At 36.3% G+C, this 16,693-nt stretch overlaps 2 protein-coding genes across 2 annotated transcripts in view; both read left to right on the top strand.

Annotated features, from left to right (window-relative positions):
• The first annotated feature begins 879 nt into the window (after nt 1–879).
• taldo1 (transaldolase 1) lies at nt 880–9,879 on the top strand. Its single transcript, XM_015040841.1, has 8 exons — nt 880–1,073; nt 4,325–4,448; nt 4,593–4,700; nt 5,460–5,591; nt 8,130–8,305; nt 8,536–8,733; nt 9,162–9,307; nt 9,389–9,879. Exons 1-8 carry the CDS (start codon nt 974–976, stop codon nt 9,419–9,421), a joined length of 1,017 nt encoding a protein of 338 aa, XP_014896327.1. The 5' UTR covers nt 880–973; the 3' UTR covers nt 9,422–9,879.
• A 196-nt stretch (nt 9,880–10,075) lies between these two features.
• Nucleotides 10,076–16,693, top strand: part of LOC106952616 (uncharacterized) — a 20,548-nt gene continuing 13,930 nt past the window's right edge. The window contains exons 1-7 of the mRNA XM_015040840.1: nt 10,076–10,208; nt 12,268–12,425; nt 12,698–12,888; nt 13,146–13,250; nt 13,745–13,883; nt 14,530–14,680; nt 16,374–16,506. Of these exons, the coding sequence (XP_014896326.1) occupies nt 12,294–12,425; nt 12,698–12,888; nt 13,146–13,250; nt 13,745–13,883; nt 14,530–14,680; nt 16,374–16,506 (851 nt within the window). The 5' untranslated portion in view covers nt 10,076–10,208; nt 12,268–12,293. The remainder of the gene's footprint in view (nt 10,209–12,267; nt 12,426–12,697; nt 12,889–13,145; nt 13,251–13,744; nt 13,884–14,529; nt 14,681–16,373; nt 16,507–16,693) is intronic.

Here is a 16,693-nt window from a genome sequence, read left to right as displayed (position 1 = left end):
TACTTTTACTTGAGTCATTTCTTGAATTCTTACTTTTCACTTTTACGTGAGTAAAAATATCTGGAAGTAGTGCAATTTTTACTTGAGTGCAATTTTTGGGTACAACTCTGATAAATAGAATGTAATGGCCATATTATCAGTCCAGGGGAAGACTGCTGACTTGTCCAAAAGATCGTCAGTTACATAGAATGAAAACGTGTACCCAATACCATCCATTCATTCAGTATGATTACCCGTTTGGCCGCAGGGTTGCGCGGTGAGAGAGGTGCGGTCGTTAGTGCGTTAATTAAAGTATATTTTATTAATTTGTTAATTAAATAAACTGAAGACATGTTTATATGGCTGTTTTGAAAATTGCATTATATTTAATAAAAATCATATAGTCATAACAAGCTGCACAAAAGCACTGAAAAATATTACTTTTATTTCTTGCTAAAAAAAATTACTTTGCTGATTTCCAAATGAATCTAAAATTCCAGAGTTGAATAATAAATTTTAATATGGTTTACTACGGAGCTAGATGCTAAATATGTAAATAATATAATCGAAAAATTATTCATTTCCAGTATTTCGATTCAACAAATGAAATTTAATATGCACACGGAATACTTGTCTCTTTAGTCACTTTCAGGACGGCTTATTTTCTGAAAAACCGAATTTTGGGTTTATAAACAAAATTAACAATTGTAAACGCTTTAGTTCAGATTTTGATTGTATTCTCACCCTTACGTATAAACCCAATTTAGTAATTTCTACTTGAATGTTTTTTTTAGCGTGGTGGGGAAATCATTATTAGGATCTATTTGAAATCCTTCACAAGTTTTCCCACTGTTCCTCGCTTCTTTCCAGTGGTTACTGGCTGCGCGCTCCCGATGACTTCTTCCTCTTGCGCGGCGCGCTCTCGCCTCCCTGACATTCCGAATAGCTCTCACGTGCTTTCTGTGTATAAAAGGGGTCCCAGTCTGCGCTCATCATGTCTAGCGGTTCACCAGACAAACGCAGAAAGATGGAGTCGGCCCTCAACCAGCTGAAGAAGCTCACCGTGGTGGTGGCTGACACGGGAGACTTTAACGGTAAACATTTTAGTCCACTGCGAGTTCCTGTTAGCTCATTAGCATGCTAACTGGTTTAGCAGGAAGAATCCAGGTTTTAATGTAACTGACCGCCAGGTCGATATCAGCAGTGGGTGTGTTTCTAATATATCTGGCTTTATCTGTGCTTAATCGTATAGAGTAATGTTAGTCTAAACCTAACAATTAAATATTTTTTACGAGTCTTTCCATTAATTTTGAGCACTTTGTAACTAAACACTGACAGCCTCATAATCCCATTATTTCTTATTAACGTTATCCCACCATCTCAGTTAGCACTAGCCGCTAACTACGCTAGCTGTTGTTGCGTATAAACATTTTGCATAAAAAGTAATGCTTTTCAACGTTAAAACTGAGTCTTTTATGTTGCTTTCAGTCGCTTACACAAACTATATGACATTAAACTTGACCCCAAACATTTAGCATTATGATGGTCAAACATGTAGCATTATGATGGTAGAAATATGCTGACAACGCCAAACTACTATGTACTTATCGACATGCAACAGGAGGTTGTATACATTTCTTCTTTTTCATCCTTTGTGCCGGTTATCTGTCATACCACAACGGGCAAGGTTGTTTTACTCAATAGGTCAGAATGAGGAACGGTTTGCTGTAATACTGTGTTGCAAACCACTCAGTTCCTTGTGCATAGCCTGCAGACTCAGGATGACATGACAGAACTGGTTTGTGGAGTCTAGAAAGCAGATTGCTACTGAAATCACTGAGCAGTAGTGAACTTCATACATGAACTCTTTTGCTGCTCACGATTTTTTAAATTCAGCTTTTTACTAATTTTAGTTGATTTCAATTGTAATAGTAATGTGGAACGTTAATTAGAAAGTGTGTGTGTGTGATGGCAACATTTCCAGTTAAGTTGTATGGTAATAGAAATTATCTGTAGGAGGTATTAAAGAGCTTCTATATGATAGCAAGGTACGTTATCACTTAGAAAGTTAAAAAGGCACAAAATAAAGTTGGCCTGTCACAATAAGTAATTTGGTTGGACTATAAATGGTCCAAGAAGTTATTCTGGTAAATTTTGTTTCTAGACCATTTTCAAGTAATATAATGATTCTGGCATAATAATACAAGAACAAAGTCTCCAAGATCAATACACTTTAAATTCTAATCAACATTTAACACTGCGACTGGAAGGCAGTTCCAAAGTATCCAAGATAAATAAACAAAATAGAAACATAGAATGAATCATATTAGTCTCTGTAAACAAAATTGTCCTTCAAAAAAACTAATTGAAACTGAAGACTGTTTTTTTTTTATCCAGTTTTTGGTAGAAAGGGAGAGGAAAAAAGGAGAGCTATACATGCAAGTAGAATTTATTGAGCTTGTTTTAATTTATCATGCCGCTTGTCAATTTCAGTCAACCAGTTTACAGTTAAAACTTGTGGCAAAATTCATAAGATTGATTATTCTCAACAACTTTTTTTTACATTTTAAGATGGAGGAGTCAACAAAAGATCTTCAACTGAGTATCTGCCTTTTTAGAAGTTAGAATTACTGTCAGTTCAGTCTAATATTAAAATTGCTTCTCATTTCCAATAGAAATATGACATTGATCGGGCTAATTAATAATTGCTCATATCTCAGATCAGTTGATTTGTGGTACTTAAAAATAAGTACCACCAATTTTATTCAACAGAATAAAAGGTTATTACTGTTATTGGGTAAATTAAACAGTTTTTCACATTAGGCATAACTTAACAGAAATTTAAATGGACATATGGACAGTTATGTTCTTGTTAGGTTTACTTTATCAACATCTCCAAACTGTAAACCACAATGGGAAATTGAAAACATTTTTAAGGGGTTATCACTAAATGGAGTAAAATCAGCAGCTACATATTTAGTGATTGTAACATGATGAAGATAAAGGTACACGCACCCTTTTGACAGAAATTCCTAAATGTGATAACTTTCATTTTAAATGTAACGTAAAGTAATAGTTTTTTTTTTTTTTTTTTTGTTTTTTTTTGCACAAAGTTTTTAATTTCTAGAAAAGTTTAACAATAGGCAATTAAAAAGGGTGACATGTTTATAATTGACCTTCTGAATGCAAATCACTGTTTCATTGCTGTTGGACTACAAATATGAAAGTTTGAGAAATTCACACGTTATGGAATTTGACCATTTGCTTTCCTGTCATCAAACACTGCTTCATTGCAGTTAAAATTTTTTATACACATCAGTAATGTCTTAAGATGCAGTTTTGTCTGAATTACATTGGCTACTGCTGAAAGGAGTGTCACTGATAAAACAACAGCCAGAAGCAGTTTTTCAGGATTTCCACTGGTTGTTTGATTTGTGTAATCTAGGTTTTGTTTAGATGTTGTAAGAGGTCTGTACTTGGCTGTTGCAAGCTCAGACATGTTTACATTAACATCATGTCTGTTCAATATAGAGTACCACTAAACACTTATCAATACGTGGGGAAAAAAAAGAAGAAAAAAAAACGACTATTGTGCTAAGTCTGAAGGTAAACTGAAAGGGCTGAGAAACCACGTGAAATCCAGCTACTCGATGTAAAAACAACTATAGTATAGTTTTTTTTTTTCTTTCCCTCAGATAAAATATGACATTTGCTGCATAATTTGAGCCAAAAGCCTTATTTCTGAATAATAACTAGTGGATGGATCATGTGCCATTATTTTGGCACAGCTTGTCCAAAAGCACTAACATGTTGAAAGATTCCCACTGTCCTCCCCCTGTGTTGAAAGAGGTGGCAGCATACCAGCTACTGAACAGAGGCTGGCTTTGTTCTGAAGCTGAAGAGCTTGAAAGATAATTTGGACTTCAGTGGAAAACCTAGTTTCCTGCATATTTTAGGGTAAATTATATACTATTTTCTAGTGGTGCTGACATGTAATGTTACATTATCTCATTAAAGTTTTCTTTATTGGATAAGTCATTTGTGATTACCTTTTTGCTCCTTTTTTTCTGTTTTTGTAAACAAAACACAGAACTACTGAGAATAGAGCGGGGAGAAACACTCGTACACTAGATGGCAGCACTTCTTACTGACTTCAGCTTTTATGTTTCAGTTGTCGGGCTTGAACGTTCTCATCTTGCATGCATTTTTAATGAAGCAGAAGTTTAATCTGTGGTGTTTTGAAACATACAAACAGTTCCTCACTCTTCTATGTTTTCATGATTTTGCCTCTGTTAAAATCTAACTTGGGTTTCATGAGACTGATCTGTGTTTTCTGTCTTTGCAGCCATTGATGAGTATAAACCTCAGGATGCAACCACTAACCCATCTCTGATCCTGGCTGCTGCTAAGATGCCAGCCTACCAGCACCTTGTGGATCAGGCCATTAAATATGGCATTGCAAATGGAGGGTAAGAATTGGTTCTCTGATGTAAGAAAAGCCAAATGTAATGATTAAGTGTCTCTTTAGTCTTTCATATAGAGTTGTCTAAGTGTTAACTAATTGTTCCATCCACTGTAACTCTGACATAAATTAAAGTTTCTCTGTTTTGCAGAACTGAAGAGGAGCAGGTAGCAAACACCATGGACAAGCTGTTTGTGAGTTTCGGACTGGAGATCCTGAAAAAGGTTCCAGGCAGAGTCTCTACGGAGGTGGATGCCAGGTGGGTGCAGACACCAACCTTTGCAGTGTAGAGTGGGAGAAGCAGGGCTGCTCGACTAAAGGAAAATAAGGATTATTTTGTTGTGCATGAAGACACAAATTTGTTTGCTTAATGCTGCTGATGCCATGTGCGTGCGGCTCATTAAGGCGCTTTTTTATTTCATGCCTTTGCAGTTTTAGTCATTTCATGTTTGACATTTTTCTGGTCCAAAGTTTCACACAGTGTGTGTCAGTTCACACCACATCTTTAAAGAGCTGACTTTTCAAAACAGGACTGCATAACACATGTAGGTTCAGGCATCAAAATGAACAAAAGCTTGCATCAGTCTGGAAACATTGCAAAATAAAAACATGAAATTTACAAAAATCATCATTTTATTTTTTCAAGATTGGAAAATAAATTGAACAGCACCACAAAGTAGATGAAATATTGGCACCATTAAATATGTCAAGTCTTTTTAATTGAACAAATTTTATTTTTAAGTTGACACTTTTGGATTGTGATTTTTTTTTTATTACTTTTTAATCATATAAACCTGCTAGAATATACTTGGAACAAAATTGTTTCATGCAGTGAAATCGAAGATGCTCAGCAGTCATATGCAAGCTAATATGACAAAATGTGGTTTTTGATAAATAAGAATGGGGAAAGTCAAACTTGTGACATAAGGCACAGGATGAAACATGCGTATGACATGTTTGTAAAACATATAATATACGTACAAATCATCGCTTTTGGCCTTTTCCTGCCTTTGTACAGATTGTCTTTTGATAAAGAAGAGATGGTGGCAAAAGCTTTGAAGCTCATTGCTCTTTATGAAGAGGCAGGCATCAGCAAGGACCGCGTTCTCATCAAGCTGTCCTCCACATGGGAGGGAATCCAGGCTGGGAAGTGAGTATGGAGGTTTTAAGTATGTCCATCTGCTCTTAATTATGCTTTAATGTACAGAATTTTAAAATCAGACTTAAAATTAGATTTATGGCATTCATTTTTATGCCAGTCATTTTTTTTTGAAGGGTAATTGCATTCAAACAGGGAACTCGGCTCCTTGATTAAAGCTTACCGTCTAAAATCTGGTTTTCACTTTAAGTTGTTCTTTGTGTGTAGCTTGAGGATTATGGATATTGATGCACCGTATCTTGTCGGTGTGCAGGATTCATTTGAGCTGAGCAGTCCAGCAAACACTTCCTACATAATTATTAGTTCCCGTTCCTTAATCAGTGATTGTGATGATTAAAGGGTTTCTTGTAAAATTCACTTGACCACAGCACTCTTTGCCTCGCTGAAACATGCTAATTACTCTAACAGTAAAATTATTGCCTCTTAAACTGTCACAATGAAGACCCAAGATTAACTGTGCAAGAAGATTCGTAGTTTGAAAAAATGTTGACCTACAGATTTTGGAGGAAGGTGGGGATAATTTTGTTTAATGCCTTTATTTTAACTGACATGAAAAGTTGTGGGTTTAATCTAGTCCAAATTATTGATTACTGAAGTGAATCTGTAAATAATAAACTATTATAATTGACCTTGCTGCCCTGATTCGGTGAGGTCAGGCAGAAAGATGTTTGTTGAATTTTATTTTAAATCTCAGGGTGTAAAAACTAAAACATTGAGGCTGCTGTGCAAAAGTATTTACCTCTTTTCACTTTTTGTCCAGTTACAAACTCAAACTTAAACACACTTGAAGTTTTAAAGTGTGAATAAATACATGATCTTTGATAATTGGCAATTAGCAATAATGTTTCACTGCTTTATCTCTAGGTGCTTTTTATACCTAGAGGGTAAAATCTTTCCCCAAAGCTCAAACTGTTAGCTTTGACAGAGAGTATCTGAGAACTGCAGTTTCTAGTTTCCTAATGTCATAAAGTGGACGTTGACTGGGCCATTCTAACATGCATAATTGAACCATTGGCTGTATGTTTCTCTGTATTTAGAATATGATCCCCACAGCATGTTGCTGCCTCAGTGTATCACAGAGCCGATGCCGTGTTCATAGTGAGTCAAGATTAGTTTTCCTCCACACACGGCGTTCACATTTTCTGTTTTGTTTTTTCCATATCCTTTGGTAAACTTCAGATGGACCTCTCATGGCTTCTTTTCTGCACATCCACTCTTTCATAAGGTCAAGATTTCATAAGATTTGTAGAGTGAATGACTAACCGTTGCCCTGGTGACAGATTTTCCCACCTGCTCTGTGGATCTTTGCCATGGGGGTTTTGACTGCTTCCCTTATTGCTTTTCTTGACTAGCCTGTAAGTTTAGGTGGACCACAGTATTGGGTAGGTTTGCAGTTGTGCAAACCTACCAGACTTAAAAATCAGTCAGACATCTGACTCAGTCAGATGTCTGACTGAATCATACACATAATGTTTTTATAACTTATTCTTAGTTTCCCATCCAGAGTCTGTCTGGTGTATCTCTTCACCAAATTATGCTGTTTGTTCACGAATGTTTTAACAAATTTATGAAACTTTCACAGAATAATAGGTAAAGCAGAGTATTTAATCTAACTGGCAAATAGACATTTACCAATTAGGTTGCTTCTGAAGGCAAATGGCTTTCCTGGAATTTATTTTGTGGAATAGAAAAGTTGAATACAAATGCATGTCGCACTTCTCAAATTTTATAAAAAAAAAAAAGGCAATTTTAAAAACTTCCTCACACTATGTCACATTACAACAAACTTCTACAATCCTGTGCATATACTATGACGGCAATGACTTGAAGCGAGATTTTGTATGGCACTGTATATAATCTTGGTTTTGGCGTAATGAAACTAACGGACTCGAGAAAGAGATGCGTTAGTCAAAATTTTCATGCAAATTTGTGTCTGACAAATGCAACATGTCTTTGCTTCAGAAAGGGGAAGAGTGCATCACTTCTGCCCTGTTAGATGTTGAGAAAAATGCAGAGAATTCTAGTTTTTATTCCTATAAATTAGTCCCTCTTTGTTTCTGGTGTCAAAGATGGACACAGGTCCTTGACCTTTAGGGCCTGGACTAAAGAAGGAAGATTCCTTCCTAATTGACTTTCTTTAGGAGGTCATTCTCACGACGCATTCACAAACCACTGCAAACAACCTTAGGCATGTTTTTGTTTTGTCTTCTTGTTCAACCTTAAAATTTATGGCCCCAGCTTACGTGCAGATAAACCTGCATAATGTCTGGGAAACGGTGCCTCAGTGCTGTGACATTAATGTACTGTTGAGATATTTACAGATGACTGTGATTTTTTTTTTTTTTTTTTACTGGTTGCATATCAGTGAATCTGCAATGGGGAGAGAAAACAAAACCGCGTTTGATTCCGGAAACTGAATCAGTCATAGTTAGAACCTGGGTTCTCTTGATTGTTCTTGTCTTTTTAAAAGTGTTGGTAGGAAAACTCTTGAAATATTCTTGATGTCTTTTGTTATTTATATGTTTTTAGGGAGCTTGAGGAGAAACATGGCGTCCACTGCAACATGACGCTGCTGTTCTCCTTTGCTCAGGCCGTTGCCTGTGCGGAGGCAAAGGTGACTCTCATCTCACCCTTCGTTGGACGCATTCTCGACTGGCATAAGGAGAACACAGACCGCAAAAGCTTCGAGCCACATGAAGACCCAGGTAATGATGGCTGTTCTCAATCATATTTACACTTATAGTTTCAGCCTTAAGCACTATAGCTAAAATCAGTAGGCAACTCATTAAACTGAAGGAGGGTGCACTAGTTTTATGGCAGTTTTATGCCAACTATAAATGTCAATAACAAAGTAGCTCTTGCTTAGTTGCCAGTGCTTTTTGTAATTGTATGTATTTTAACCTTAAGCATGTTTTTGTTTTCTCGTTCATTTTAGGTGTGATCAGTGTGACCAAGATTTACAACTACTACAAGAAGTTTGGCTACAGCACTGTGGTGATGGGGGCCTCGTTCAGAAACACGGGGGAAGTGAAGGCGCTGGCTGGTTGTGACCTGCTCACCATCTCCCCTGGACTGCTGGCAGAACTCAGCCAGGATCACAGTGCTGTCACTGCAATGCTCACTGTGGAGAAATGTAAGACTTTTCTAAATAATTTTGGTTAATGTCGCAATCTAATTTTGTTCAGTATAAATTCAAATTAAAATCAATTTCAAAGATGAACAAAGTTAATCCTGACCTAAGTCATGTGTAGATGTAAGGCTATAAAATCCTGAAATGCCTTAATTGTCTGTACTGTGTATAGAAAGTGTTTATACTCCATTCAACAAACGGCTTGAAAATTGATAAATTGAAGAAAAACCTGTTGCCAAATAAATTAAGATAACTTTAAGTATTGGATACAGTTTCAACTAAAATGGATCTCCATACATAATTTGATCTGTAGGACGAATGAGGTTTTATTTAAATCAACTAGAGGACATCAACGAGGTGCTGGCTTGTGAACCTGTCAATCTTTGGTGTTTCGGCATTCACATTATCTTTTTTTTTTTTTTTTTTTGCAGCTAAGGCATGTGATCTGGAAAAGATCCACCTAGATGAGAAAGCTTTCCGCTGGGAGCACAACGAGGATCGCATGGCTGTGGAGAAACTGTCTGACGGCATCCGCAAGTTTGCTGCTGACGCCATCAAGCTGGAGGCTATGATCAAAGTAAGAATATTTTTTTTATTTTTTAATGTAAAGTCATGCACAAATGATTCCTAAGGGGTTATAATGAAATTGTTATTACAGGAGAAAATGCTCAGTGTGAAAAACGGCCAGTAATGGAAGGATCTGGAGTGTCCAGCTGCAGTCGATGGGGTACAGGGTCCAGAGAGGATTCCCTCTTTGTCCAGATGCCCAGGAGAAGTTCCAAGTGCCGGAGGAGCCTCCTCTACCCTCTGCTCCAACTCCAGGGACCAATCTCCTTAAACGCCTCTCCTCTCTGAGGGTGGGACTGCTTTCTGACCAAATATAAATAATTACTTCAATGGGCGTTGGATGTAATAAAATGGCTTAATTTTCATCTGAAATTTGCCCTGAAAGGTGATTTTTAATTTAAGAAACAAATGTCTTAGACTTGGATTATTTCATTACTTGAAGGGACAGTAGAAACTTTTCAACCGTGCAAGAACAAAATGTTTTTTATCAACTCGCATATTTGCTCTAAACAATGTCTGAAAGATAATTGTATCGTTATTTCTGCAAATAATAATGATAAAGCTCACTCTTGATGAAAATAATTTGTTTCTGTCTTGATGTTCTTGTGGTTTTTGTTGCGACACTGTGCGTTCGGCACCACTGGGTTGAAGTATCTTAATGCAGACTGTGACTATAAAAATATGCAGAGCATTTTGAACAGAGTACAGGATCCAGCTCTTGTTCGCTAAGCCTTCCTCTTGACATGCAACTATTGTACAGCCTCGTCACCAAGCCCTGGTCCAGCCTGTTTAACTCCATTCTCTGCCCAAATTTTAGCTAAGCAACACCTTTCTTTTCAAGACATCACGGAAAAGCTCCTTCATTTTAAACACAAACAGGACTTGAAGAAAACGGAGGCCTGTAGCTGAAGGTAAATGGATCAGTTTGATGTTTTTAAGTTTATTGTAATTTGAAAATTCAAGATTAACTTGATTTGATGGTAATGAAACTACCATCAAACATACAGCTTAGCTGTATTGATAAGACTTGATGGTATCTGTACAATAAAATGTTTATGACATTAAGACTTGGGTAGCTATTGGTTAAAGAGGGGGAAATGTTCCTTTGTCAAACTTCTTAAGGTAATTTTCATACTGGAACAATGGAGCAATGCGAACAGAAAGTAAAGCAACTCAGTGAAGGGTGACAGGTTTGCAATGAAAGAAGTGAAGGTGTCAAGTTCTGAGGAGTACAATTATTCAAACTACCGTAGTTTGTCCAAAGTCTTCTGTTTAAAAACAAAATTTTAAGACTCATAAGAATTTACTGACTGCTAAGAAACTTCTCACCTGAACCTCTAGGATGAAAGCGACCTTTCAACAAAACCTCAACCATCTAAAACCCTATTTATAAGAAAAACTCTATGAATAAAAGCATCTAATTTATGTTCTTGTATAATATGAAGTGTTATTGGTGGATTGGACCAAAATTCTGTTTTATTAATATTTCTCCATTTGGGGGTAGGGATATTTATAAGATTAAGATGTGACTATCTTCCTTATATAAAACAAAGAAAAATCTGTAATATATTTTTTACCTATAATAATTAAGGCAATGATAAAATGGACTTGATGCCTCCCAAAATTTATGGTAGGTGTTAAAGTACAGAGATAAGAGCTGTATATTTACCCTGTAAATGTTTATCAAACTAAACCAACAGGATTTGGAAAAGTTTTCACTACTAATTTATTTACTTATTTCATGTCTTTGAATTTTAAATACTATCTTAAAGTGTTTAAGATCTGCTTAAACAATTAAAACTGTCTACACTGAGTATTGTAACAAATGGTTTATGGATTGGCACATTGTGTATTTTTTATGAAATTTCAAAATCTCTGCTTTATATGTTCAGATTTATTTTAGTGGTGAGGTGTGGAGAATGTAATTATTGAAATAATTATGAAACAGTTACAAAAATATAAAGAACACTTTTAATGTGGTTGACTTCAGCTTTCAGAGAAATGTCAAATTTCCAACCTTTCTCTTCTTTAGAATCAAGAACCAATAGTAGCAGTTCTGCTAAAACAGTTATCAAACTAAGATATTAGTTTTAAGGCTGAGTTGATATGTTAGTATGTTCTGGTTTTAAAATGGAAAAAAGGCAAATAGTACTACTTTAAAACAGTGCCACAGGTTTGATAGACAGAACCACATTTACAGAGATCGACTCTTGAACTGGTCAAGTCTGACACCACAGCAGTGTGAATTAAATTCTGTTTATTTATATTGCACCAATTCACTACAAATATCTCAAGAAAAAATCTCAGTTCATACAGACAGATTCAAATCCCAGTTATCAAACAATGCAGTCAAATTCAGCTTTTTGTTTCTTTTTTTTTTTCTATTAATTTACATTACCGCGTTCCCTGATGGTTGTGCAGGAGGCTCCACTTCTTCTGATTCTGGGTTTGACTCAGATTCAAAGATGTACGATTGTAGAACAGTGCATCTGTTTGCAACCATTTTCACGTATATGAATGAATGCTTTAAAAATGTAATAAACATGTTTTGTTTATTGCATTCATAACATTTAGACCTACAGCTTGTTTAAAATAAATCATAATATGTCCCTTTTAACATTTTTTCTCTAACCGTGTCCCACATTATTCATAAAAACCATGTAAGCTTTGATGTGGCGCACATCAAACACTCTGGATTGCACATCGTAGTCATCTTAGTGAGAGCAGTGGAGGTCATTCCTCTCAGCCTAATCAGAACAGCTCCCATTACCTCTTTCATTTTCTTGAAGATCCAGTAACAGCCTAATTCACTCCGTCTTCTCACAGACATCAAACAGCAGTTTGTTTTAGATGGACTCTTTATCCTAGATATAGGCTTACAATGCCTTCACGTTTTTGTAATACCCGGGTTGTAAGGCTATTATCCATCGTTTGTTGTTGAAAAGTAAACTGTTTGTTGCCGTCCTTCAGACTCCATGTCTCACTGAGGAGTTGAGATGCTGCACAGACTCAAACTGGGTGTCCTGCTGCAGTGGCTGATTCTATTCCTGTTGAGCCCGGCGTACGAAGCCTCGTCCCTGGGCCTCACAGTGCACGTTGTGCCTCTGGAGGAGAATGGAGGGAAAACGGTGGGCAAAATATTCCTCTCTTCTAAAAGGACCTTTATAGGCACTGATATTAATGATTTATGATTTATGTCAATATGCTAAAATTAAAGTTTTATGCCAAAATATGTCATTTATGCTGTACTTTTGTTTTCATATAAGCTGTATTTTAATTTGCTTTCCAGAAAGGAAAGTATTCCTGTAAATGCATTTCTCAATTTAAGCCTATTAAGAAAGTTAATCTGAAAAAAAAAAAAAAACTATGCACTATAATTTTGTTCCTTTTCCTCTTGCAGGTTCGGGCTCATTTTAGCGTCATCACTCCCTCTCCTTGTCCTGATTTGCTAGCAGTCTGTGCAGCAAGAGAGGACTGTCAGGCCCACCGCACCGCCTTACCTTTCAGCTACACCAAACCCAGCCCCGCGTGGTGTGTCCGCCAGTGGCAGAAAACCTTACCTAGCAATTACAATACCTTTCTCAAATTAGGGTATGAAATCTCAATTGTTCACTCCCAGATTGTAAACATGAAAAACTAGGACATGCAAAATGTTTCCTATATTGTTCAAAGTGTATAATACTGAAAATACACATAGAATTTGAACTTGTTAGTTTTTTTTTTAGTTTCCACTTTTTAAGGCACTTAAAAAGTGTAATTCCAGATGAGTTTTTATTTAACTGTTCAAGTAATGTGAAGTAAAAAAAAGTAAAATACTTTTTCTAAGGCTCTTTTATTATGTCCTTTAGGTTCCAGACAGAGTTTTACGTCTCGATAAAAGCAGACCCAAAGATTCGGGCGAATAATGGAAAACTCAACAGGCCTCCTTTTGTGGCTCTCCCTCCTCCACTGAGGTAACACACTCATCTACTACTAACAACTTCTTCACAGTTATCAAAATTTACTGTAAGCTACATTAAATTAAGCTCTATACGGCTCAACATTTTGAGCCGTATAGAGCTCAAAGGTTTTTAATAAACCTTTTCAAAGGTTTATCAAAACCTTTGAAAAGGTTTTAATAAACCTTTTCAAAGGTTTATTAAAGCCTTAAAGTTCTCAGTCATTCATCTACATTGGAATGCTGCCACTAAAGTTGAAAACACCTGTTTCAAATTTTGAAGCTGTTTACTTCATCACTGTCATTGGACCTCTGTGGCTAAAACTCAAGTTAAAAGCAAAGTTAGGCCTAAATGTTACCAAATGACTTTGTTATAATTTTTAAAATCTGAATCTATATCTAAATTAATCTTTCTGCTGCCTGTACGTTCTCAACAATTGATCTGCTTAGAGACTGAATCATTACTTATTGCTGACACTGCTTTTATTACGACTGTGCTGTTTGGATCAGGGCCAGTGTCAACTGTCCCGCTGACTTCCATATCTCAACAAAGGACCTGGACGGGGACAATGTCCGGTGCCGCTTTGCTCGTGCCGACACTGGAGAGTGCCGGGACTGTTTTCCTCACAATTTCCTGGAACTAGATGAGGTGAATCTTCTGGATTTCATAACTGAAAAATGTTTATCATATTTTCAAGTAGGTTACTCATAATGTGAAAGGGCAATCTCAAAAAATATAAAGACTCATATATATGTCCATGGATCTTAGAGGGTTTTAAATAACTATGTTTTCCCCATTATTCTCGTAAGTTGCAGCTCTTTGATTACATATCCTGTTGCTAAATGTTCATTCTCACCTTCCAACCAATCAGATCATCAACTGCATAGCTCTAAATGACTGTTTTCACAGACTAAATTGAGAAGTCCTCACCACATTTTCTCTGTGTTCATTTCTTCATCTCACTGCTTAGCTGAGTTGTGTAAAAGTTTTTAGGAAGAAACACGTTAAGAAATCATGAAGCACCAGCTGCCTGCAAAAGCACATTTTTCTCGTGTGACAATTAAATATTTGTGCAGTAAAATAAGGTTCTGATTCCACGTTTTGTTCTTTTAGTTGATACCTAAACATCTTTGCGTGATCTATAAGATTTTGAAAGAATTCAAGTAACCTGTTTGTGGATTTTTATGTTGTAAACTTCTAACCTGACTTTCTACAGAAAGTTTGTCTTGTTCATCAATACTCTGTCATACTCTACAAACTGCTTGGTGAAACTTTTTTTTTTTTTTTTTAACAGGCGAGCTGCACTCTGACATTCACTGGAAAAGCAGCCGCAGGACAATACTTCATCTACTTGATGGCAGAGGACCTGATTCCCTCGCCTCCAACGAGACAGATTTTATACAATTCTCCCCTCAGCTCTGTTCCTGTGCACCTCTCTCTCACTGGTGAGTCTGTTCCTGGTGCAGCAGCTATATAACAAAAACAAAGTACATCCTCGTTCAGCTCCAGTTACACTTCAGGTAAAAACATCTGATCCTCAGTATTGAACAATCCTCCCATTACCAACTACGAATTATAGAAAACTACGTCATAAAAATGTTCTGAATCGTTAGGAAAATGCTCTTGTTTCTTCCCGTATGGACAAAAGAAATGCTGTTTTAAAGTCACCAATTATGTCTTTCCACCCCGGCATGGTGTCAGAGCAGTGTACTGAATGTTCCAGAATGGCACAAAGGAAAAATCTTTCTCCTTAATAGGCATGCGGTGGTTTCACCTTAAGCTTTTTAATTTCTTCTGAAGCAGGAAGGGTGGGATTACTTTTCATTCTACTTTTTAATTTCTGCTTAGCCTTCTTGAGGTAATGATGACAGAATTATGTTTTGTGCTTCTGATGATGTATTTTCATAACTACACGTTCAGTAGAAATGTATTAGTAGTTAAATTTGTCCTGAGGCCTGATGAGAAGGTGACTGGCATGGTTCATTTTCTTTTTTGATATTTTAGTACCAATTATCCCTGAATCAAGTTGGAACTGACAAAGGTTAAATTATTTACTCTGTGTTTGACACCAATCATACCTCGAGTTTTGCTTCAACTGAATATTTTTTATGATTAAACGAATTAACTTAGTGTAAAAAAAAGAATATAATAAGCATAATACTTTTGTGCCAGCACATTTTTGCAGCAGTCATCTGTGTGCTTCACAATGAAGAAAATCATTGAGAATAATAATGTACATTAAAATATATTGATCAGTGTTACAGTAATTATTAATCAAAGGCGTCTCTAAGCGTGTGGGTTTTTTTTAGCCTTGATTTGGAGGAACTCAGTGTTTCAGTTGTTTTGCAGTTTTCTGGAAGTTTGTTCCAGATTAGTGGTGCACAAAAACCGAATGCTGCTTTTCCATGTTTGGAGAAAATTGCTTTTATATGTCTTCCAAGATTAATTAAATTTGTTCTTCTCTATTTGAAGGTCTAAATGAGTGTGGTAAAAGAAAAAAGAGAGAAAAAGAAACACTCATATTTACGGATTTTCTTCTCTGTCCTGCTGTGTCTCATCTTTCTTTCTCTCACTCTTTCTTTCTTTGCTTCGTCAATCAGAGCCTTGATCTCAGTAATCAACAATGGACAGTTTCCTTGACTCTTTATGCATTCAGATGCATTTCCTCTTATGTCCACCTTTTGTGGTCACCTGTGATACTATCTGAGTAAAAAAAAACTAATATTTGCAAACATAACTATATTGCAAAGATTAATTTTTTACTCCAGGAATACCAATAAATCTATTTCAGCATATCTTTAAATAAACAACAAATAATTTCTTTTGTTAATGCCTGATGTTAACCTTATCACATATCAAAGGTTCCTGCAAAATTCATCGAATTTTGCAGGAACAATGAAGCATCATTCAAAAATTTGTAAGGGTTTCACCAACTGTATATTTGTCTGCATCAGTTTCTTAGATAAAAAGTTGGTTAAAAGCATCTGATAATGAATGTGATAAAATTTAAAAAGGAGGAATATTACCAGGAGAGCTTATTTTTAGATCTTTCTTTTTAAAGTAGATTACCGTTTGTCGTAATTTAATGCTGAAATTGCAATATTTGAAGTTTTTTAATACATCTCTGCTGTCCCTCAGTGGAGGAGTCGGCTTCAGGCTGCAGTTCTAACCCCCTGGCCCTTGATGGGACCCCAGAGAGAGACTCTGTACAGTTCGTCCTGCCGTTTCAGGAGGTGAAATTCAATGCTAACTACAAGTCGGACCTGGAGAGGTGCGTCATCAAAAGCCTTTAATATTTCTTCCCGTAAAAGTGTTTAGGGCGTGGTGTTGTTTACTTAAGATAACGGGAGCTTACCCAACAGCAGGAAAATATATACTTTGCTGTTTTATTGTCACTGATGCAGCTTGTTGGGGGGGGGGGGGGGTGTGGGAAATTGTACATTTTTTTAAGTGAAAAT

The sequence above is a fragment of the Poecilia latipinna genome, unplaced genomic scaffold (assembly GCF_001443285.1).
Source record: "Poecilia latipinna isolate Pla-1442-1.1 unplaced genomic scaffold, P_latipinna-1.0 Scaffold530, whole genome shotgun sequence".
NCBI lineage: Eukaryota > Metazoa > Chordata > Actinopteri > Cyprinodontiformes > Poeciliidae > Poecilia > Poecilia latipinna.
Note: the sequence above shows the minus strand (reverse complement) of the source record. Positions and strands in the feature narration are given on the sequence as shown.

Coding starts and splice junctions, on each gene's coding strand:
- taldo1 (XM_015040841.1), top strand. CDS start 974: ATGTCTAGCGGTTCACCAGACAAACGCAGAAAGATGGAGTCGGCCCTC. Junction 8,306..8,535: donor CGAGCCACATGAAGACCCAG/GTAATGATGGCT, acceptor CGTTCATTTTAG/GTGTGATCAGTGTGACCAAG. Junction 8,734..9,161: donor AATGCTCACTGTGGAGAAAT/GTAAGACTTTTC, acceptor TTTTTTTTGCAG/CTAAGGCATGTGATCTGGAA.